General features: G+C 37.8%; 1 protein-coding gene across 11 annotated transcripts in view; it reads right to left on the bottom strand.

Annotated features, from left to right (window-relative positions):
• R3HDM1 (R3H domain containing 1) overlaps positions 1-24772 on the bottom strand; it is a 134111-nt gene that overhangs the window by 38454 nt on the left and 70885 nt on the right. For 4 of the 11 annotated variants that reach the window (XR_015878394.1, XM_088472261.1, XM_088472255.1 and 1 more), the window contains 14 exons: positions 21480-21688; positions 18739-18946; positions 13619-13660; positions 13225-13314; positions 11425-11539; positions 10537-10615; positions 7428-7487; positions 7193-7333; positions 6338-6446; positions 5717-5812; positions 5323-5351; positions 5184-5234; positions 4850-5076; positions 1805-2059 (listed from right to left, as the gene is read on the bottom strand). Coding sequence is in view for 10 of the 11 variants with exons in the window: in XM_088472261.1 (XP_088328387.1) it covers positions 1805-2059; positions 4850-5076; positions 5184-5234; positions 5323-5351; positions 5717-5812; positions 6338-6446; positions 7193-7333; positions 7428-7487; positions 10537-10615; positions 11425-11539; positions 13225-13314; positions 13619-13660; positions 18739-18906 (1462 nt within the window). In the remaining variant the exon portion in view is untranslated. Of the gene's footprint in view, positions 1-1804; positions 2060-4849; positions 5077-5183; positions 5235-5322; positions 5352-5716; positions 5813-6337; positions 6447-7192; positions 7334-7427; positions 7488-10536; positions 10616-11424; positions 11540-13224; positions 13315-13618; positions 13661-18738; positions 18947-21479; positions 21689-23717; positions 23867-24772 lie in introns of those variants that run through there. The other 7 variants (XM_088472264.1, XM_088472263.1, XM_088472257.1 and 4 more) reach the window with 6 other exon arrangements.

The following is a 24772-nucleotide window of genomic DNA, read 5'->3' on the forward strand; positions in this document are numbered from 1 at the left end:
AACAGATACATTGTAAAAATTGGCAGGTAGTACCAATTATCCACCACAAAATAAAAATAAAAAGCTAGGTAACTTACAAGTACATTGTAGAAAGATCAAACATTTATAGAAACCTTCCTATGTATACACTATACCAGGGGTAGCAAACCTCGGTCCTCGTGAGCTACCAACAGTTCATGTTTTCCAGACCACCTAGCAGGTGCACAGGTGTATTCATTACTAAACACATTTGAAAAGATCCACAGGTGGAACCAATTAGATCACTTGTGATTCTGTGAGGAGAACTACAAGACATGCACCGTTGGTAGCTCTTGAGGACCAGGGTTGGCTACCACTGCACTATACAATCATCTGTCAGAGATCTGTCCAATCTGGCTGGTTGGAATGAAAATCTGATAATGTATGGGAGCAAATGACAATTGACCATTTGCTTATAAACACTGGAAAACAGACAAAAATTGTGATTCGGACAAATTGGTTAAACTATTTTAACTAATTTGAACAATCGTTTGTCCATTTTCCAGTGTTTAAGACCATATGGTCGATTGTCATTTGCTGCCATACACTACCAGATTTTCATTCCAACTAGCCAGATTGGACAGATGTCTGACAGATGTTTGTATAAGGCATGCCCAACATAAGGGAAAAGCTCTACAACAGTGGTTCTCAAACTCAGTCCTCAGGACCCCAAACACTTCACATTTTCCAGGTCACCCAGCAAATGCATTACTCACTGACACATTTTAAAAGATCCACAGGTGGAGCTAATTATTTCACTTGTAATTCTGTGAAGCGACCTGGCAAACATGAACTGTTTGGGGTCCTGAGGACAGAGTGTGAGAATCTATGCTCTGCAGAATATAATTGACAAACAGCACTAACTGCAGTCTGCTAGTTACATGAAAAATACATCTGAAACAGGTATTTAACAAATCATTTATTTATAAAAGTCTAACAAAATTCTCATAATCTCCCATATTTAATTAAGCTGTTTGTTAAGGAAGACTTGTACTTTTTGTAAGACGGGATCGTGTAAGGTTTTAAACACACTGTTATACACTGTATAAATAATTATTTTCATCAGCACATCCTATAGGGGAATTTAACACCTTACATTGTAGACTTACAAATCCTTTAACATCTGCCTCCACTTTGATAGTTCCCACAAGTACTAAATGATATAAAATATATGTTCTTAAACAATTGAATTCAGTATTCCATCATTGCCCTTGTTCCTAATGGTTAACATATATCAGAAGTTACTTCATACCTTGTGGAAACCTAGACATAATAGTTTTTATTAAACTGGTGTCACAACCCATAGCATCCAATTGGAACCCAGCTTTTAATAGTGTTGTCAGGCTTGAGATCCGTTTGGTTGCCATGGGTTACAATACACATTTATTGTACTATTTGTACTACCATAGTAAACTAACCTCAATAATTTCCATAAAGGACTATGGGCAATATATTCTAATAAAAATTCCTGCCCTCTGATGAGATGTCCAAAAAATAAACAATTACTTTAATAATCATATGAAGTCACAGATACGGACGTGGCCAAATTGGACAATCACAACCAATATAAGGTTAGTTTCATCGACTATGTTCCTCCAAATGCAGGTCACTAGTTATCAACAGTCCAATAGAATGTAACACAGCCTATGAATTAACTCGGGAACCAATAACTGAAAATTAACATTACAGATCAACACTAAACATTGGGTTTGAGAAATGTTAAACACATTGTAAAATAAACAAAATCACACACAATGATGTCCTTGTAACATGGAGCAGTACAAACCTGTTTGAGGGTTGATCAGAATACTGCCAGGTGGAATACCTGTAGCTTCCAAGGGAAGTAAAAAGAAGCTAGTGCTAGATGGAGCCACGTGCCCACTTAAGCCACCATCAAAGGAAAGAGAATTACTAGTGCTGACAGGTGGGTAGACGGTAGCGGTGCCATGTGAAGGCTGGTTTATAGCGGTTACTGGAAGAGGCTGCTGGGTGTGTGACAGAGAACCAGTGGACGACCCTACACTACTAGAAGACTCTGAACCTACGGGAAAGGAGCAATGAAAAAAAAAAAAAAAAAATACATATATGTATTTTTTACCTATAGATCAAAACGACATGCACATTGGACATATGCAAAAGATTAACCCCCCAGCTGCAAGAAGGACATAAGCAGCAATGGGTCGCTCACACTTCTGGCAACCAAGGGGTGATGAAATAAGAATCTAAGAGGTATGAAGCAAAACATGCAACTAGCAGTGTTAATGTGGACCAGACACCTACATGCCATGGAAGCAGCCTTTATACAGGCTGAACCAACACTACAGCCGCATACACACGTAACAATATCACTCATGGAACATATTGTTAAGTGCAATTTCGGGAACGACAGAGCATACACACTGAATTATATTGTTAATGATATCGTTCAGTGACCCTACCCTCCCTCATTCCTGAACATGCACAAACTGACTATATTGTCAGGTTGCCCTGCAAGTTCAGGCGATGAAAGACATAGTTAACGATACGCACTCCCGCGAATTGTTAACAATATCTTGCATACACACTGGACGATATTGAACGCGATGAACGATATCGTTATCGTCCATATTGTTCAATTTATCGTCTAGTGTGTATGAGCCTTAAGTCGATCAGTTCCCTAGGAACTACAGTTATGTCAAACAAACAAAAACATCTGCCTCCACTAAAAGGTTGGTGGGTCCACTTTAACATTGATAGAGTAACACTGAACACAACATCATCATGCAAAGTTATGCCATTCTGCATGAAGCCATAAGCATGAAGCACCATGACAACGCTCAGCTGGGTTAAATTGCTTGTGCAGTTCTGGAAACTACTTCCAAGATCTATATCCACAGCCCTACTTGAACCAAGGACTTCTTTACAATTCTATCTACATGCACGTATGTCAAGTGATCTGTGATGCTATAGAAGCTGCCTCCTGCTCCAATTCCAGTGCAGGTGACACAATATGGTCTGCAAATGCATTTCACATTAACAGCATTACCATGTTGTGCATCTAAAAACTACACTAAAACTACTTTTTGTAGTTTTTTTTTTTTTTTTTTTAAACCACACACTGCATCCGTCAAAGCCGTGCAACTGTACCAATAGCTAGCACGTGTTAGTGGCTTATTTGCAGCTGTTAAAATAGAACTAATCAGAGGATAAATATGCAAAGACCTCTAAAACACTCAATTAGACCTACAGAGAAATACAGAGAAGGATTAGTAAACTAAAGAAATTAAGGAAAGAGATTAAAATAAGGTTACCCTAACTAATAATTAAATGATCTGCTAATATTGATTTTTTTTTTGTGCTGTCCAATGGTTGGAAAATATTTTAAAAACTGGTCAGTTACTCTGCAGAACTAAAAGGTAAAATGTTGTCAACCCCAAAAACCTAGAAAAAACAAACAGTGACCTGTGCTTCTAATTCACTCTACAAATATATTAAACAAAATAAATCACATAATCAACACAAACACATTATCCAGTTGGAAATATTCAAGATATGATGTACAGTGAAAAATAATTCACTATTTGATCCTATACTAAAGGATCTTTAAAAAGTCTGTAAAGCTTTTATATAGGTACAAAGTCAAATTGCATGGAAAGGGTCCAATAAAATCACTAGTCAATGTATTACTATCCAATTGAACACCGCCTCATACTTAAGGGACCACTTATTTGCAACATACCTGCTACTACCAGCACATCATTTAAAGTGGAGTGCTAACATCCTAAAGCTGGGTACACACTTGGCGATATGTTCCCAGCACCAATGTCGTGTGCGGTGGGACCCGGCATCGGCGAGTGCATACCCACTTGAATATGCGGGAAGCGACAGCAGGGGCCATGCTGCATTCAGCAACATGGCACCCGCTGACTATATCGACCGTCAAACCTGAATGCAGGTCCGATGGGCGATGTTGTTAATGATGCGCGGGAGTGCGCATAATCAGCGCGACAGCGGGTACACCCTGGCCGATATGCCAGATATGACATATATCGCCAAGTGTGTACCCAGCATACGGTGATGCTTTTTTACACCTGGGGTCTCACCTACTGTACATTACATGAAAACCAGCAACCCATCCATTGTTAATGTCTGTGTTTATTGTATGATATAGTAAAATGTTTTTGTTGTTTTTTAAAAAAAAAACTTACATTTAGTCCACTCAGATAATATATATATATATATATATATATATATATATAGTGAATCAGAAGAGCAGATCACTGTTGTCTTTCTTGCAACTAAGAGATAGCTTTGCTCTCTATGATCTGCAGCGATTTTTCACTGAATTATTTTTGCGCCAAGGGTGTTGTCTTATTATTAGTTTTTCCTTGTTGTAAAATACACAAACTGCCCTAATATTAGCCACAACCCCAGTGCTATTATACCAAATAAGGGAATGGAGCGGAATCTGAATTACTGGCTAAAAATCCTGGGCGTAAGCAAATAAACGGTTAACCTTAATATATGCTCATTTTTCCACTAGGTGGCAGCAGAGAAGTTAATGTGTATCCTTGCTATAAATTGGCTGAATAACACTTGTATAAATGTTAGTTATATAGATGTGTATTTCCAGGGCAGGCCAGACTGTTTTTGAGGACAAATGGAGTTGTCTATTTTACAGCTGGATGGTTGCAACAAATTCTGGTGGAATGGGCAGAGTGAGGATTCCAGAGCCAAGACTACAAAATAATGGCATGTTCAACGCAAGCACACAGGAAAACTCAGGCATATAAAATAAACAGATAAAAAAGAAAATGCCTTGGCAGCCGACTCTTGTGCACACCGCTGATACCTGCTTTGGAAAGCCTGCCTGTGCTTTTGCTGCTTCCAGAGCTATCCCCTCGTGTCAAAACAGAAATCCCACTGAAGCTGCTAGCTTTGGTGACAGCGGGCTTCAGGTTTCGGATGGAGCTGTCTGAGTCCGTACTGCTCCACGGCCGAGGCTCATTATACTTCACATCATTCTCAGTACTGCTGTAGAGGCTGTTTCCTGATCTACCTGAAGCGTCTTTATTGATCCTGAAAGTTACACAACTGGACTGTAAAGATATATGGAAAAAAGAAAATCGCCAGGAAAAAAGAAAGCGGAAAACACATGCAGATAAAGAGGTTCACGGACTATATACCTAAATATCTGGCGTCTTTGCTGCGTAATATTAGACTCCTCCTCTTGAATTCTGTTGGCATTTTAACAGAAATGTTAATTGTTTGCCGTCAATGTTCTTAGCCATCAGTAGGGATAAAGTCCACGTAATACACACCTACCTTTTATCAGTGATGAAATTCTCCTGAGACTGGTAGCAAATATATATTGAAAAAAAAAAAAAAGAAACAGGATGGATGTAATTGTTAAACACTAGGAATCAAACAATTAATTTGAATGTATAATGCAATCAGTTACAGGTGCAACAAACTGGCAATTAATGTGCAATTCCATAATCATACTGTTGTTTACATAGATCGTTAAAACTGTATGTAAAATTGTATATTTACATGAGATAAAAAACATCAAACACACATTAAAACCCCTAGTAAACCAAAACAGCTGTAAAAGGTTTATAATCATTTGCGCACACGCAAATATATCTGCATACATGCTTTTTTTAAATTACAGACAAACTGTCCACCGCAAGAAATTCTTATTAAATGTTCTGCCTACTTCTTGCGCAAAAATTCGCTCACGAGCTCTCTGGTATTCCTCTTCCCGCTCCTCGATGGACTTGCTTCTCCTGTCATCCTTCAATCTCATCCTCATCTGTGCAGAGAAGTGGATTAGTAGTGGAATCCTATGGGGCCCATACATCTAGCCTGTACCTGGGTAATTCCCCATTTTGCCGGAGTCTGAGGATAGCAAAAAGCTAACATGTTGGACAATCTCAATTCCCCGCTTAAGACCTGAAAATGGTCGGGATTGGGGAGTTGAGGATTTTTAAAGTGTTGAATTTTCCACCGATTCCCCGATGGACCGCCGATCATCAATCGGCAGAATGGGAAATCGGGCCAAAAATGTTTGGGCCAAATAATGCGCGATGTTCATCTATGGCCCGATTCCCCGTCAACGCCAATCAAAAACGATGGACACCAATGATCGGCAAGCAGTCAGGAAATCGAGGAAATTCAACATGTTAAAAAAACCTATACTCTATGAACCTGATAATTTTTGCGTCGGAATCGGGGAGTCGAGATTGTCCAACATGTTAGACATTTGCCCCGATACATGATACATGTTTGGGCCCCATAAGTCGGGGTATCTGTCAGAACAGACATAAGCGGCACTCACCTGATTATCATCCTTGTCTAAACTAGAGTTATCTCTTTTGAGAATGTAGCGCTTCTGGAAGTCAACGCTCTTTTCATCCTTTATATGTTCCTCGAACTTCTGATCAGGGCTGAAAAAAAAACATGAGAGCAATTAAAAAATACATTTGTTCAGAGACAGTGTTAACTTTTAAGTTGTTGATTTTTAACATAAACCTATGTAAAAGTTATTGCAAATTATAGTACCACAGACGAGAAGTATCAAACCTTCAAAAGAGATAAAGTATGAAGTTACCTATCAGCTTCTATAAATTATCTAGCATAATGGGAGATGTATTGTATCAATCCTGGGAGAGAGATCAAGCAACCAATCAACTGACATTTAATAGACCGTGCTACATAAATTATAGAAGCACATTTATGTAGCACAGTCTATGAAATGTCAGTTAGAACCTGATTGGTTGCTTTGGTCAACTACTCCACATAATCTCTATCCAATGCTTGATACATCTCACTTACAGTCTGTAAAATGACAGATGCTGACTGGTTGCTATAGACCACTGCTCCACTTTATATCTCTCGAAATGAATACACAGTGTTAGAACCAGGACAAAGTATTTTACACACAAATATTCCAGACCTTTAATTAAACTGTTCATTTGTCAGGCATTCAGTAATTGTGTAAATCAATCAACATATCACATTATTACCCTTTGTTTCAATTACTTTTACCATTTGAGATCATGAGGTTGATTGGCAGAAAACAAAGATTTCCAAGCAACTATCTACTACTAAAAGAAATCCAGGTACACGCACAATGTAAAAAGATACAAAAAAAAATAAAATAAAGCCTTGTGAGGCCTTATCCATAGCTCACATTCTTGTATTGCTTGTTTTGTTCACAATGACAGATTTGCCACTCTGGTCCACATTATGATCAAGGCCGAAGTACGCGGCGACTCTGTGCAGGAGCATCCTGTGATACGAGGTCATTGGTGGGAATTTTTTACGTTGAATCCTACAATACAAAGAATATGAAATGTAGGAGAGTGCAGATAGCATATCAGAATGTAAATACATATACAGTACACTAAGTGGAAGGAGGCACTCACTCATTGGTAGCAATAAAATCTAATATATCTTGTTCCAATTTAAGCAGCATCATTCTATCCCTGAAAAGAGACAGCAAGACATTTCAGATTACTAGGTGCATAGGGACATATTATATCAGGATAGAAAATAAAGATTTTGAAAACATTTTTTTTTTTTTGGCACCTTATTTCAGTAAATAGAAAAAAAAAAATCAAACATTGAAAAACAAAAGGCTGTGCAGTATATCAGCAACTGTGAAGACATCCTAATGTTCTGCTTCCCTTCTCACTCACTCAATCCTAATCACCATTTAAATTAATATTAATTAGTTTGGTTAATGGCAGAGCAAGAACATCAATTATGAAAAGCATTCGAAAGGCCGCACTGATCAGACGTCCGACTCTCTAACCCCCTCCCTCCGCTTGTGTGCTCCTTCCAAAAGGCCGTTCAAACTCCAGCAGGGGGAAAGAATTGACAGCTTGATGCGAAAACACAAAATTCAGGTCCCCATTATATACCCTTATACAGATACTCCCAATATATTAATCCAAACAAAAAGAACACAATGATAAAAAAATATTTTCTATCAGCATATGCACAATCCCATTACTGTATGTCACAACAGAATAGGAGTGTTACATAAACATTTCTTTTTTTACATTTCCCTAAAACAGGAGTCTGGCATTATGGATTTCTCATAAATAAAAAAAACTCAAATGAATATTAATCCTCATGTGACTGGGAGCATTACAAAGTATAATAACCACACTAAGCTGCACGATTAGGATGTAAGCAATGGTCTTAATTCAAAGTCTAGCTGAAACTTTATAATACTTGCTGCAAACAGTCAGGGCTCTCTCTCTACATTACATAATTATATGTACAGGATTCTTCCCTTCGTTCTTTTCAAGCAAAAAATGCAACCCCAGAAACGTTACTGAAAATGTAATGCCTTTTCTCCAGAGTATTGGGGTAATTCCGCAAGCTTTAACTAACACAAGGTACCAAAAGAAGCATGTTTAGAGTTTGGGGATTCTTGAGGGGTAGGGTTTGGCTCCTTTACAATGGGATGACGAGAAGCAAGCAGAAGACTTTGTTTTATCACATTTTTATTATAAAAATGTATATTTTTACTTTAATTTTGGTTTTTTAAACAAGTGGCCTGCTTAAAGTGCAATGTCTCAAATGGGGGGGAATGAAATTAGCCGTGGGACTTTCTGCGGCCTTTTAGCTCGCGGGTTAAGTGGCTGGAACTATTCAATTATATCCTGTGGTAAGCTCCGCAACCAACATGTGGTAAGGCAGATGCCAGTTTAAGTGCCCAGAGCTACGCAATTACAGCACGAATTAAGCCCTGAGGGTGCACTTAACACGGATTTCTGTTCTCAGGAGGGTGCAAACAGAAGTTCCCGTTAAGTGCGTCCTCTGGGCTTACCGTGGACAGTAATTAAATAGCTCCAGGCTCTTACCACGACCTTTTAGCTCCCAGGTTAAATCCCGCGACTAATTGAATCCCCCCCCCTTCCAAATGATGGGTTCTAGAGCAATACAAAATGGTGCATGATACCTACACATTGGGGACACAGGTCGCAATATATCAAACCTTCAAGAGTGGAGAAGTTTCCCAAAGCAACCAATCAGCATCTAAGCAAGTACATTCAATAAAATGATATATAGAAGCTGATTCACTGCTATGGGCAACTACTAGGTTTTATACATTTCCCTCCACAGTGCTGCCACTGAACCCAGTGGCTTACAGATCATGCGCCTATACATCAGAATCAATGGGTGGCACCCTCCTGCCTTTTTTGTTTTAGAACATAGAGCTACACTTTGTTGTGCTGAAGGCCAGCATAATAGAATGTCATTTATTGTGGGGCATATGGGAATCGGTTACATGGACTTTCTATCGCCAGATGACCAATGTATTGGCTTGCATATGTGAAAGTATACTTCGTTTTTTGGCATGTTGGCTTTACACTAGTGCAAGGCATGACATTATTAGACAGCCAATACGACCCATCAATGTAAACTAAACATTATGGTGCCGCAATCCTACTATTCAAGGTTCTAAACTCTCATAAGCAACTGTATGTTTGGGTAGTGCGAGAAGAATGCATTAACAGCAGCAACTGTCTGAGTGGGCACAGCAGGTGCCGAATTGTAGTGGTAACAAAGGATTAAGCAGAACAGATTTTAAATAGCATGAATTGCATTACTGTCTGGAGTGGTGTGCTTTAGTTTTTAGTCCATTTTATTTTACGACACAGGATTAAAGGTAAATTTTGCTTCAGATTTAACCTTGTGATTGCAGTGGAGAGAGTATTCTGTATCAAGTCACTTAAAAAAGATGAAAAGATCTTTATTATCCACAAAGCATGGCATAACCAATGCATTGTATCAGTAGATTACAGAAAATAATCAAACTACCTTATACTGACAAATTATGCTTTGTGGTGCAGCTAAATTAAATATTTGTGATGGCAAAGTCTCTCCAACCTGACCTAGGACAATACAAATGAAGACAAAAGTATGCACAAAGCTAACTTTCCTTTCCATGACCGTACATTTGGAATGGGCAGAGATATCCCTGGAATCCGAGCATGTGCCTGGCCTAGGAATTACGCTGCTAATGAAAGCCATGCAGTGCAACATGAGCAGAAGGGAGAACAGAGAAAGCGAAGGCTTTATTGTCACTTCTTAAAATTCTAAGAGGCAATAGGTTGGTTGCTAGGCAACAATAATCGCAAGATAAATATCTGACTGAAGAGGGGTAATACACTTTTCCACCGTTGGGAGGTGAGTTAGGTCATACTTTCTCCCATAACATGGGTAATATCTCTTATTCGTGTTCAGTGTCCAACCTTTTTCCTACATTTACACCCAAGTAAGCAGAACCTTTTCACCTTGTGTTAATGTTAGTGTCACAGAATGAGAAATATTTAAATGGGCATAGAAAACATTGGTAACAACAGAAAGCAGGCCGAGAGATGCTGAAGGTTATTTCATGTATCACACTGCAGGAAATACACTTCCCTACACCGATTTATGGCCGTACACTCTATTTCTGAAAGAAACACAAATCATTGCATTGCTGCACTGTCAGATGATGTAATCAAGTCAACCTACCTGGGGTTACTCTTCAGTGTGTTTACCAAAAATTCATGAAGGTCTATACCGGTAGAATCTGTGTATTCTTGACTGGAATCTGTAACAAAAGTGAGACTAATGACCCGAGGAACAACTACACAGTGTGCAAAAAAGCCAGAGGTGTCCGTAACGATGAAGATAAATGAATAGCAAAATTAATAGAAATATAGCCGCTTATTAACAGGACATCGTTATATGGAGGTCATAACACTATACTTCTCACATTGTTGACCTTTAGAGAGGGTGTAAGATCAAGGCAGATATAAGCCTTTGCTTAAAGGCAGGGGTAGCCAACCTCGGTCCTCGAGAGCTACCAACAGTTCACATTTTCCAGACCACCTAGGTGGTGCACAGGTGTATTCATTACTCACCAACACATTTGATAAGATCCACAGGTGGATCTAATTATTTCACTTGTGATTCTGTGAGGAGACCTGGAAAACATGCACGGATGGTAGCTCTCAAGGACCAGGGTTGTCTACCCCTGGTTTAAGGTCAATTAAGAGTCTGTTATAATTACACGGAACCAAATAAAACCTTTATTGCATTGATATACTGGCTTGTACCTAAATGACCAAACACATCCCTCTAATGAATTTTCAGCCATGTCTTTAAATTGCCAGTTTACGTTCATTGCCCTGGGAAGCGACAAAGTTGTATTTCGCATAAATCCAAAAGAGAACACAGAGGCCTATCCTTAACCCAGAACAATTTACATTTATCACTGTGCCTCATGACCTATAAACGATTGCCTAAAAATAAACCAGATACACAGAGAGAGGTATTTACTAAGGACGAAACAACTTTTCAAACCAAGTTTAATAAAAACAAATAGTGATGACTTAAGTCACACTGCAAATGACAAACCTCGTGAAAGCATTTTGCGAGCAGACTTCTCATTGCCTTTTTCTTTTTCAGTTTCATCTTTCAAGGGTTTTTCCTCTTTTCCTGGCGATGGTGAAAGCTGGACTGGTATTGGCTCCTGCAGATTTCAAATGGAGGGCTTAAAACCAGAACTCTCGCTCTTGTGTGTATAAAATGTAACACAAGAGGGCTGTGCAATGAATGATAAATGACACACAAAAACTACAATACAAACTCTTGCGGTTTTCTACTAAATATATTTGGTAACGAAAATGAAAGAATTGTAACTCAATGTTACCCTGTCGTCGCTCAGAAAAAGATTAAACTGAGCTGATGTGGCCAGTTCAAAGAAAGTAAAGGGTAATAATCCAAGCTACCAACGCCCGTGGGCCACTGTTTTGCCTGCAGGCTTATAGTTTCCCTTTTTTACAAATAAGTGAAACTTCTCAAAGGTTCTCAATGCATAATAGAATTGTTCCTTTCCTCTTGGAAAAATAATTGTTAAGAGTGTGTGTCGAGAGCCATTAAGACATTACAAGCCACAGAAAAACAGGTAGATTTAGGACTGATCGCTCAGGGGTGGAACTAGAAGGGAGTGTACCCCCATAACGAAATGTCCCAGGTGTTTCTTTTCACCAAGATACTCCACAGCTTTGGGGGGTTTTCTTATATTTATTTACAGCCCACCCAAGATCCACTCTCTTCCAAAATACTCAACAATGCAACACAGTAATGACATCAAGTGGAAACTCAGCCCAGATAATAACAGTGCCAAATGCATGTAAATAACCAGGGAGAAGTAACATTACAACTGAAAAAAACAAAAAACATCAACACAGTAAAAAGATATTATATTGCAATTACTACATTGACACAGAGGATACAGACAGTGTGTGTGAGAAGCACATCTACAATTAAAATACACAAAGCCTTCCAGAAAGGAAAGCGATACTTGCCCGGAGACCCCACTCTCCGAGCACAATACAATACTGGGCTGAACAGTGCCTTTAAAATGTACCATGTAATTACTGGAATATGCCCCCAAAAAATCTTTAAAACAATGGAGTAAAAATAAAACATTTTTTATTTCGATTTTTTTTTATAATATGGTTTACTAAGGTTTGCATATTTCTTTGACTTTTATCAAAGTAATGCACTACCACCGTATATAAATCAGATGACAGCCACATTTTTTTATTTAAAATGTACCCAAACCCCTCGCCCCCCCCCCCCCCCCAAAAAAAACAACACTACATAACTAATCGCAAACTTTAATACCAGGAAAACAACAAAAAGAAATGGTTTTACTTAAGGATAAACATGGAAATGAAGACATTCTCATGTTGAAACAGCGTTTGATTGCTCTATTTGGGTTTGGTATAAGCTGGTGTCACCTAGTCCATTTCTTTAGGTTGAACTATAAGGTCACCTTTATGTTAAATTTATGCCCTTCCTAACAAGGTTGCAAATTGAATAGCTTGAAAATTGCTGAATGTGTCATTTTAGCAACAACATGGTTGCAGTTTTGTGCCGATGTCAGCACTGCAATTTAGTCAGTAGAAGCAGCTGCTGTAGACGTTTCTTGGAGTAAAACAAAACGCACAATAATAAAAAATATATATATGCTAAATAATTATAAACTATATGTATTTGCAAATTAGATTATATGATTAGAATACCCATTTTATATTATCATACCAACTGAAACCAACTCACTATTCCAAGGAGTTTAATTTAAGTGTCATAATTCTAATATGAGAAGGTGGAAAAATTAATTCACACACTTTCAAATATATATTTTACCTGTGGGTCCAGGGGGGTATCAGCTGTGGAAGGAGGGGGAGATTCTTCACACACAGCCAGGCTCCGAACTAGCTTTAACTTTGAACTCGACTAAAGAAAGTGATTTACAATAGAACTACAGGTCAAAAGCAAGTAAAACGTCAGATAACGCAAATTTATTCAACAGAACTCAGCAAGTCAATAAACATTGCCTGCTGTTCATTTGCAAGTAGAAAAACTGCACAGACAAAAAAAAATAAAAATCACAAGAATACAAAAAACAAACACTACAGGCATTTTAAAAAGCAGGGCAGAATCAAACAACAAATATAAATAAATTATACACTTATGCCAAAACAGCAAACAATAAAAAAAGGTCCACAAAGCATGCCAGCAAACAAGCCCATTACTGTACCTTAGACCTTTTTCCTGTTTGCCCCAAAGGCTGCACTGGTCGCTGAAAGGAGCGTATACAACAACAGTTTCTCATTACAAAGGGAAAACAAAGGATCAATCTACATCTGCAAGAAGACATATAAAACAAACCATACAGGAACATGCAAAGATTATGAATATAAAGTCAACAAATTGGTACAAACTCAGCATACTAATGTGACAATGTATGTCCCTCGTATTACTGTACATGTTTAAATGTAAAACTAAAAACAATGTCAAAAATGGACTGCATATGGAGACAAACTAAAGTACCCCCCATCCCTTTCTCCAAACAAATAAAACACACCGACGGGATTAGTAACCGGAATGACGAAGATCATCAATCAGAATTAAACCGTTGCTGCACAAACCGTAACAGATGTAATTCTACTAAATATTCCATTGAATAAAATAAAAAGAAGATTAACTGTACTAGTGTTTGTCCTTGAATTCTCAGTCAAAATCTAGTTCTTGCGCAAATTATACAGTGGTTTGTAAAGAAATATTGGTAATATGGTGGAGGTGGCGAGCAAAAGAGAGAACATATATTTTTAATTAACAACTTAAATATTGCTAGCCTTAATTAGCATCCTAATATTTTTATATTTATAATAAATAGCCATTTGCAACCCAGAAAAAAAAAAATATATGAAAGAGAGCAGTTTTCACAATTAATAAAATCAGTTCATATGAAACAATCAAAAAAAAAAAAAACACGACAGGTTTAATATGACATTTTAATAAGAAAGAAATCAATGTAGATAGATTCCTAAGGAACACTGTTCCCAGATATTGACTGAAACCTCCCCTCCACCTCAGTCTCAAGAGATACATCTGACCTGCAGATGTATAATTAGTTTTTTGTTTTTGTTTCTACACATGAGGAAGGTCAAATCAGAAGACAACTCTAAAATGAGTAATTACATTGACATGGTCGCTTCAGGTTTGAGAAATTAAATTTTAATTAAATTATTTTCAAGTGCGTATCCTATATTTTTTTCCCCCGTGTTACATTTTGTTGCTTTAGAAATTTTATTAGGGTAGAAGTCACAAGTAGTGAAAGTGATAAATCTATTTCTGTTGGACAGAAGTATATCTGTGCGACAATATTACAGTAGAAGATAAGGCGTAACAGTTTTCAGGCAGGTTACTGAAGCCACACAATGCACTGAACTCTGGAAGGGGTTACAGAAGCACTACGTGTAGCTTCATTATTCAGTATGTGTCATCTACTTTACTATAAAATGCCTCCAAAGATTCAAAACCAAAGTATGCCTCACTTTACAGAAGACGCACGTATTAAGCAAAACAGAAAGAATCCCAGTAGTGCATCAAAAACCCAAAAGTAGACATTCTACTTATAAACACACGGTGTGCTGCCAAGGAAGGACATCTTAGACTAAACGATCTAATACGGTGAGAAGTCACATCTTGTACATTACGGAGCTGTCCTCTCTATGCATCAACCAATTCACCGAACACAGGAGAAAAGAACAGGGCTACGGAAATCTGCTTCCAGTTGATTTGGATGAAGCCTAGACAATAGTTCAGACCTAGTTTTTAAAGCAGGACCTTTGTATAAGTCTGTATTAGAAAGATTTCAGCAGATCAGAAGGGCCAAAGGCTGGGTTATACCAAACCACTAACCATAATATCTAAGCTGCTTCACATAAAAAGAAGATCCAAATACTGTAACAGCAGCTTATTACAACTGGGAAAACGAGTAATTAATGTGGCGAGAGATTTTACTCCTATGCATACCAGACATCTTGTATTTAAAGTCTCTCAAACAGCTACAGAGACCTGTTTATACTCGTGGTTTAGCTATTGTCAATTAACCAAACATTTTAAAGATCACTTAAAGATATAGACCTTTTACTTATTTATGAGCAAATATTCTGAGAGTATCTTTCTGATTTTTTCAGATATAAAATTTGAGATATACTATTGTTTTGCCTGAAACAGGTGCTAATTTTAGTTAAGTCAGATTACATCAAATTTGATTTAAAGGGAACACGCCCACACATTTTTGCTGTGCAACCCTTTTGCACCCCCCATACTAAGTGATCTGTTCCCTTTAATGTCATACTTCCCTGCGTGGGAGGTGTTCTGTCCTGCATACCGTGATGCCAACTAGAGAACCTTCTAACCCTCATTCCTCAGGGCAATTATAGGAATATAGATGTATGGTACTGCCCTCCTACTCAGCTTGTTTAGAGACTGCTAACAACGCACTGCAATATGAGGCCAATAGCTCTGGTAATATGATGAATGCAGTAATACCACTGCAGGGGCATCTGAGGTCACAGTAATTACCCCACAATTCTCTCCTCAGATGCAAAATGTCAGGAGCTTGAAAACAGAAGTTGTCAAAGCTGCAGAGAACGTCCTTAAAACGTCTCTTTACTGCATTATTAACCCATTCCAGCAATATATCTCTGGCAAGATTTAACCATCATGCTTTCAGCATACGCTGAGAATCAAACCTAAGAATAAAACCATATGTCTACTACATATAGTAATGACAGACAGCTGCTGCTAACCATCATTCTTCCACCAGTAAAGTCTTGCAGTTTATATGCATTAAAAGGAGATGTCCATTTAACAATCTTTAATTTGAGAAGTTGATGATTTAGAGAAATTACTACTACATGGAATGTTGCCTTATGGTGTAAAAACATTAATCTTAAAAATCTACAGAGTGCTATTAAAGAACTAAAGTAATGCTTAACACTAGTCCACACCTCCCAAATAGCAGAACTGTGGTGTTGTGTACGACCCCCCACTCCTCCAACTGAATGGTCAATCCTTCTGCCTGGAAGTTTAATCTCGCACTTTCAGAGGAGTTGAGTGAATGGTTCGGCGGTGGTCCAATGAAAATGTATCTCACAAAGGGTGTTATAAAGCTAAAAGTTACAATGAACCTGCCTCCTCTGGAAAGATAATGTTGATAAGATGTGTGTGCGTGTTTGTATGCATGTGCATTAGGGAGGGTGTTCCATTAGGATTGAAGAAGACCCACCAAAAACTATATTGCTGCAAACTTTTAGTAGAAAACAGTATTTGTGGCATGTTATTTACTTTTAAAGCATAAATGTGGGGGTGGAAAGGGTGAACACAAAAGCTTACAACTATATTTTTAGGGTTACCTGACAGAAACGTATTCAATATAGGATTATTTTACACAAGCAGCAGTAGAACCGTTAATAATAATGTGTAAAGCTATAAACAAGAAAAATAAAATGAAGCAGAGCTGCCTTTCAAAAGCACTTGTTTCCCTTTACTATGAGTTAGTACTGAGACTGCCATTTAGTGTCGCTAGAACAGGCATAGATGTTGCCTGTCTGAGTTATACTGATATACACTGACTTTAACACCGTGTCCAATGGCCTAATCTTAAAAAAAAAAGCAGATGTCTGTGACATACGCGACTAAAGTGTATCAAATATGAGCAGAGAGCATTTACAAAGTATAGGAAAGACTGAACCAATACGCTCTAGAAGAAATGATTCCCATAATTGGATCCCATCACAAATGTAAAGTCCCTAAAACTGCTGAGTAGAAGTAATGTCCCAGGGAATAAACCCAGTCTTCACAACAGCGCCAGCAAGTCATTACACAGCATTATCTGAAGTAATGTGACTGTAATTAGGAATTTACATAATAGAAGAGAAGAAAAAATGTAATGTAATGTGTGCTTGTAACCAGAAAAACAACCACACATAAAATGTCAGAAACAGTATCTGAAAAAAATACTAGTACACATACTTTTGTATGAATGGTGCTACAATATGACAGTTTAACAGTTACTCATCATTTGGGATTTTTTTGCGAACTGCGTTAAATCATGGACACGTATCCAGACTTGCGGTCTGATTGTATCTAGATTCCAACCAGTTAGTTTTTATGAATAAAAGAAATTGATATAAAACAATTATAGATTTCTGTCAATATGGTGATCCAACGCTACAGGATGAGCTGAAGGTCAGTGAAAAGTGTCAATTCTTTAGCAGTAAAAATTTTAAAAATAGAAATTAACATTGTGAAGAGGACTTATGAAAACTGGGCACAGTGTTCATAAAAACTGTGGCATTAGCTTTTAACATTCTAGGGCCAACACCACCTGTACATGTGCACCAGGTTTCCAGAAACATACTCCTACATGTTCTTTCTCCACAGAACCAAGTACAGGGCCTTATACATTTGCCTACCGTTTCCTCGATGCGACCGGAAACACCAGTCTGCGACCAGCGATCAGATCATATTATGTTCGGAACCGGAAAATCAGGTAAATCCAACATGTTGGATTTCACTGATGCCCCGAGCTGTTGTCTGGGAATCAGGGATTTGCCTTAATCCATCGCAGATATATGGGAGCATTAATAGTTTGGGACCTGATCAGTGTCTCACTGACCAAGAAAAGGGAAACTATGTAACCCCCCCCCTCCCAAAGTATAAATTTGTTTAAAAAAAAAAAAAAAAAAAAAGGGAGGATAAATACTGTCCTGAAAAGTCTACAAAATGCTCCCTTACAACCTACCCAAAAATCTATGAAGGCCTGAAAACATTTTAATGTACAGTATTCTGTAGTCTATAGCACCTTGGTTTAAGGCCCAGTATCCTCTTCCCCAAAATGATGGACGTTAGGAATTTTCTTCAACGAATGTGTCCAGAAAAACAGTGTTGCGATTTAGCCACCAAGACCCAAAAATAAATAAATGTGTCCAAATGGCACCGAAGATTTTTCTGTCCTAGTTTTAAAAAAAATTCGGAACCTTAATTTATCCGGTTTTCTAAGAATCTGGAAGTCACCAGAAGATTTCTCTGGTTGGATTCTTCCTCTTGAAAGCATCAGGGTAAAACTGTTAAATTAATTTGGATTTTAAAAAAAGAAGATTTTTTGGCACCTCCATAATATACACTGTATGGATAACACAATATGAACTAAAGTAATACTTAACAGAAAATAAATGCAAGACAAAGAATTGTTACAAAAGAAATGCAAGACAAAGAATTGTTACATGAGATACTGAACGTTCCGTGTGGCTATGCAGTCATGCCATATTTCTGCAGTTCTGTAAGTAGCGTGACCAGGCTTACCGTGGCATCTTGCTTGTTATCACAACAACCGTCTTCCTTTTCTGCTGCGGTTCTTTCGAGCTCGGCAGTTTGGAGGTTTTCGGTGGAGCCAGACTGACCCAGATTGGACTCTGACCCCTTCATTTGTTCGGGTTCGTCCTTTACAGCAACAGTACCAGACATCCTCATTGGAAAAGGTCACTTTAAAACTTTAAAGGATATACAGAACCTACAGATTTCAGAAGGGGATAAAATATAAAAATAAAAACCACAAAAAATAAATCAAAATACAGAAGTCAAACGCTTACTATATTGCACTAGTATAGGAATGCGGATGCTGGCGTGTAACATATAAGTGAACACGTATACACATTAAAACCATGTACAGGTATTTACGATTTTTATGTAAGATCATAGATAATATTGGTAGATAGGAGAACGATTATGTAAGTTGTGTATGACACGAAAAGCAAAGCTTTCTAGGTTGAGATCGATTAATAACGTTTCAGGGTACTTTTTCAGGTATGGGGATAAATTTACTGACAAAAACAAAATTTGACCCACAGAAGTATTAATGGGGTGATTACAGTTGAAATTAAACAGTAAAAATGGCCGAACAGTCCATGTTACTCAGACTCTGGACCGAATTCCAAGCAGTCTGAATGCATTGACCAGGAGGTTTATCCCGAGATAGGCAATAGGGACTAGTGTTACAGATTGGTCTGTATAGAGAACAGGTATTACCATTTTAACATTTGATGTCTCTATTACTTCCAAACAAAAATCTTGCCCCCCAGCTTGGGTATGAGCAATTAACATCCCAAAACACCCATATAAGTCATCAAATGTCGCAGGGTACAAATCATTTCATTTAAGAGATTTTCTAATTACAATTTACCAGATTACCCATATGTAAATTGCCCATTTACTGAAAAATCCTATCTATCTGTATTACTGATGTTAATGACAAATCCTTGATTTTTCACACACTACACTGAAAAGAATTGGGAATAATTCTGTGTCTATGAGAAAGCTGACATACACACTTATATATCACACATCAGCAACCACCAATACAAGGCACACTGCATGAACATAGAGCCCATCTCCTCCTGATTTAGTAGAATAGTTAAATATTTAATTGCATTTAGTGCAATCATTTGCTTGTGTGCACTCTGAAAGCTCATACTGCACTGACACCACATTAAATGCAAATAAGTTTTCCCCACCCTGTTTGAGAAACTATAATTCAGGAAAAATGGGGGGGGGGGGGTTTAATTGTTTTCATGAAGTGTCAACCAGGATTCTAAACATAGACTGGAACAATAGGCGACCGGTTCCTGTTACCATGGGAACAAGAGAGGAGAAGCATTTGCTGCAGCTTCAAAAAAAAAAAAAAAAAAAAATCTGCTGTACAGGTAGAGGAACAATGGACCGGCTTCCCGACACACAGAGAAATAAATTATCCCAGGAATGTGCTTTTACAGACCCAAGACTGCAGCTATGACATATTTAACATCCTCTCCTTTGAGTTTATGCTAAATAAACCATAAAGTCAGTCCGAAACGTTGACATAATGTAACGGACAGATATTACACATCTCGGTCTGGTTACTGTGAGAAAAGGCTACTTACATGTTGTTATAGGCATGCATGAGAATATATATTTTACAAGCACACACTTGTGTCACTAACACATCACTAATAAAATCCCTTGTGATCCTTTACTCTAAGCTTCAGCACTTGTGACATTGCCTTTGGCTGCAGTTTGTCCTCTTATCACAAATTTAGATTGTAAGATCTTCAGGGACTGTGTAAGACACTATGCAGTGTGGGGTCAGTGTACACATTATGCAGTACACCTGTCTGTAGGATGGAGATATCACTGGGAGAAGCGAGGTCTGTCAGGTATTTTGGGGGGATAGGCTACAAGGATAATTTTGTGCTATACGGGCAGCGTGGGTATACACAAACATCAGTTCGTAAACATTCATCTTAGAAATCCGGTTGTGACAAGTTTACCTGAATTAGCAGGTGAAACGTATTCTGCATAGTCTAAATAATAAACCACACGGCAGGAACCACAAAGACGAGGACAGAATGAAACGGGGAATTAAATAAACTCTGATGTAGGGAACATCTACCATTATTTATCACAGACGGGCTTCGCCTTCAATGCATCCTTATCAAATCTGCTCACCAATTAGCGAGACTTTGTAAAGTGACCTCATTACGAGAGGTGGGCAATTACTTGCCAGTTTTCCCTCACCATGCACTGTTACAAATGACCCAGAGTCAGAAACCAGTGTGACAGAAAGGTCACGGCACACGAGGGGGGATTTTTCTTATTATTTTTATTTCATTTTGAAAATGCAGAAGCCAAAAACCGCAGCTATACCATAGCAATTAAGGAAGCCTCTGCAGGATTACAAAGAACAAAGCAATAAGAATTTCCAAGGTAGCCATATAGCAGACATATGCAACTTGTGGGTCTTCTGCTGCTGTGGAACTACTATTCCCAGCATACCCAAACGCATTCCACTACAGCTGGAGAACCACATATTGCCTAAGCCTGCCATATAAATTACCCATGCAAGCCAATAAACAACGGTTAGACGTAACGGAGATTGGAGTCATACTTTTCAGCTCACACTGAGTCACCAACAAGGTTTTATCCTACGTAAAACAAAAAGATGGACAAGGCTGGTTGCTGGGTTTTTGTTTTTTCTCAGAAACTGCGGAGCAACAGGGGGTGACATTTACCTGATGTATCCTATTGTTATAAGTATGTGATGTCCCAGAGTAACAAAGAGAAATATTTTCAGGTTCCTTCCCACCGAGATTAAGCAGGATGTCAGTTGTAATGAACCATCTGGAAGGTGACAGAAGCCGTCCCATGTCCCTGTCACTAGTGGAAGGTCCTGGGCTGCGTTACGCTGCTCGAGGTCATGTGCAGCATTTCTCGCACCAACCTGAAGACAAGCATCATGTAATGATCATATCACAGAGATATATATAGGCATACATCTAACAATATTCATAAGGAGAACATTCAGGGATCAAGCAGATCTCAGTACATAACATATCTCCAGAACCCAAACCTTAGGGGAGGTGGGGGTCTTATTTTCTACTCTGCAACCATGGAAAATTATGCATTTACATAATAAAATATTTTACTGCCAAGAAATTCTGCCAAAAGATTCGGAAACATAATGGGAAAAACAAGTCTGGGATTTGGCAATTTACTCAGATTTAATCATTCTAAAATACCGGCAACATTGCACAGGGAAAATTAGAAAAAAAAGCTAAATATTTATGGAGAAAGAAAAAAAAACACACTTTTTTTTTTTTATAAAACAACGCATTAAATACATCTTACAAAGAACCATTAATACATGGTTCAGCAATATGTAAGCTATTGTTCATAATAAGATCACAGTTTATGGATTGTGTTTTTGATATAGCCTGCAGTTCTAAGAGTGTTTAGTATAATCCCCAATTCACAGGTAGAAACATTTTGCTTAGAAATGCATATATATTGCTTCTCCTAAGCATACATATTATACAGAATACAAAACTTCAAACAAGAGGAAGACGACGAGAGATTCACAGCTCATCAACAGGGACGCTCGGATCATTTTATCCTATTTAGATGAAATCACTGGCAGTCACCTGGTTACACGCCAAGGTGCTCTCCGGAGGGGAGAGGATGAAAAGTGTAATAACGTGCTATATCGTCTACCAAGGGACCGTGCTTTCACTTCACACTAAGCATGCAGAATAATCCATATCAGATCCTGCGTCTCTGCTGAAAACAATTATATTTCCTTCATTACCTATTAAGACATCAGTCACAATCAATTTCCCTTTATTGTCTGAATACAGGAACATGGGTATAAATTACACTTTACAGCAGGTGCACTAAAGGTCCAACACAAAACACTTTCACCGATTACACAGAAAGTGAGAAACAAATTAAGGGGGCTATTAAAATGCCTTTAAATATCAGCATATATTCAGGTTAAGGATGAGAACTTGGCAGTACTTGGGAGGCTATTATTGAGTGGTTTTACATTATATACAATATATTTGTTTCATTCAAACACTGAAACGTACGTAAATGGGCATTTTACTGCAATGTTCTGTGTGGGCTATACAATAAAACACAGCCAGGATCCCTACCAGGAACAAAACTCTAACCAAGTATTTGCATAAAACCTAAAGTCAGCTACAGTTGCATTCCAAACTTACCCTCGTATACACACTGCAGAATAAAGTAACCTGTACACATTATCAGCACTTTACACTGCAAATGTTAATTACTACTAAAATACTGCCATGTATTATTAGAATACTGCCATGTATGTGATTAAAGGTCAATTCAGATTAAGGAAATGCATAATGGGTCTGAGAAAAAAACCACAAACAAATTTCTGAATTGTATTTCTGTAACAGTAAGCAGAGAAGCTTGGACTGATGCAACAGAATATCACAGTGCTATCACATGAAAAAATAAAATAAAACTGGTTATATGCAATATGCTGCTGAGGGACCAAAATCTTCTTTATCTTCAGGAAGCATTTTGAAATAGAACAAAGTTCTTCCAATGATGCTCTTGCAAAAAGTGATTAGAAGAGAATGTCAGCATTTCCTTGTACTCACCCACAAACCATACAACACAAATATCTATAGGAAGCCAGAAACATTTACACCTTTTGACACAGTGGCGATCAATGTACAGAAAAGTAAAAAATATAATAAAAAGTGGTATCAGATTAATCCAAAAACTAATTTAAACCATTAAAAACACACATCAGGATCTTTAAAGCATCCACTAAAATCTCAAATAGTTAAATTTTTAAAAACAGAATATCCATTTATTCTGCTGGTATGTAAGAATATTTAAAATACACATTAATTCTGTATCATCCTCTAAAATAGAGAAAAATAATAATAATTAAGAAACGGAGAAGACTGAGTTAGTAAAGATCAATCACATACCTGAACCATGCCGGCAAATAGCTTCATTGCACCAAATTACAGGAGGTATGCTTTCCATAGCATCTACACAATGACTCTGAACAGCTCTTTCAGAGAGCAATTGCTGCAACCCTACACTTAGCCGATGTTCCAGGCACCTGGCAGACAGTCTGTTAAGGCACATACAGGAGCCTGGGAGAGAGCACACAGCAAACAGCTGCTCACAGTGACGTCAGTGCACCCACAGCCAGTGAGAGCGCCACACAACTCGTACACCTCTCACGCCAAATTCACAGCTTCATTAGCAATTCACCAGCAGATGATGTAAAAATATATATAGATAAATGAAAAAAAAAATATGTGTGAAAGCGTGAAAGTGCCAAGAAAGGGGTTGGTTGCAATTTTTATCATTAAGACCATATTGTGCAAAAATAAAAAGGGGAGTGCTAAATATTAACCTCATATTATACTCAACAAGTACAATAATTTGTGTTATTTTAAGAAAAAATATTTATAGTAACGTTCACAGTGTTTTATTAATGATCAGACTGCAACCAAGTTCCATGGTGCATGTTGCAATGATAAATCTGCATTTTCGGATTTTGCACTGTTTTTGGATTACAGGCACATATGCAAAATGAGTAATAAGCATAGAACTACCAAGTTAAGTAAAAAAAAAGACTGCTGTTAATATCTTATATTGTTTACATAGTTAATGGCATTGGATAACTAACATTTATTGACATGGATGGTGACTACATCAGCGGATATCTCCTATTGTGTAAGGCAAGTTCACAGAAATGCGCTGCGAAAAAAGGCCCAGGAATGGCCAATAGAATGCAGTGCACTGGTTGCGAGCATGAAAAATTGAGAGAATGCAGTATAAAAAAAAAAATAAAAAAGATTTTTTTTTACGACATAATGCATTGTGTTAATTCAGATGGTAAAGGCAAACAAATTAAAAAAAAACATCAAAGTGCATTTTAAGTAGCTTGAACAAGTTTTAAAATGATTAAGTGGTACATAACAGTCCTTGAAACCAGTTAACTGAAGGATTATAAAATAAACCAATCTAT

This window comes from Taudactylus pleione, unplaced genomic scaffold (assembly GCF_031769625.1).
Source record: "Taudactylus pleione unplaced genomic scaffold, aTauple2 ptg000122l, whole genome shotgun sequence".
In the NCBI taxonomy this organism is placed as follows: Eukaryota; Metazoa; Chordata; class Amphibia; order Anura; family Myobatrachidae; genus Taudactylus; species Taudactylus pleione.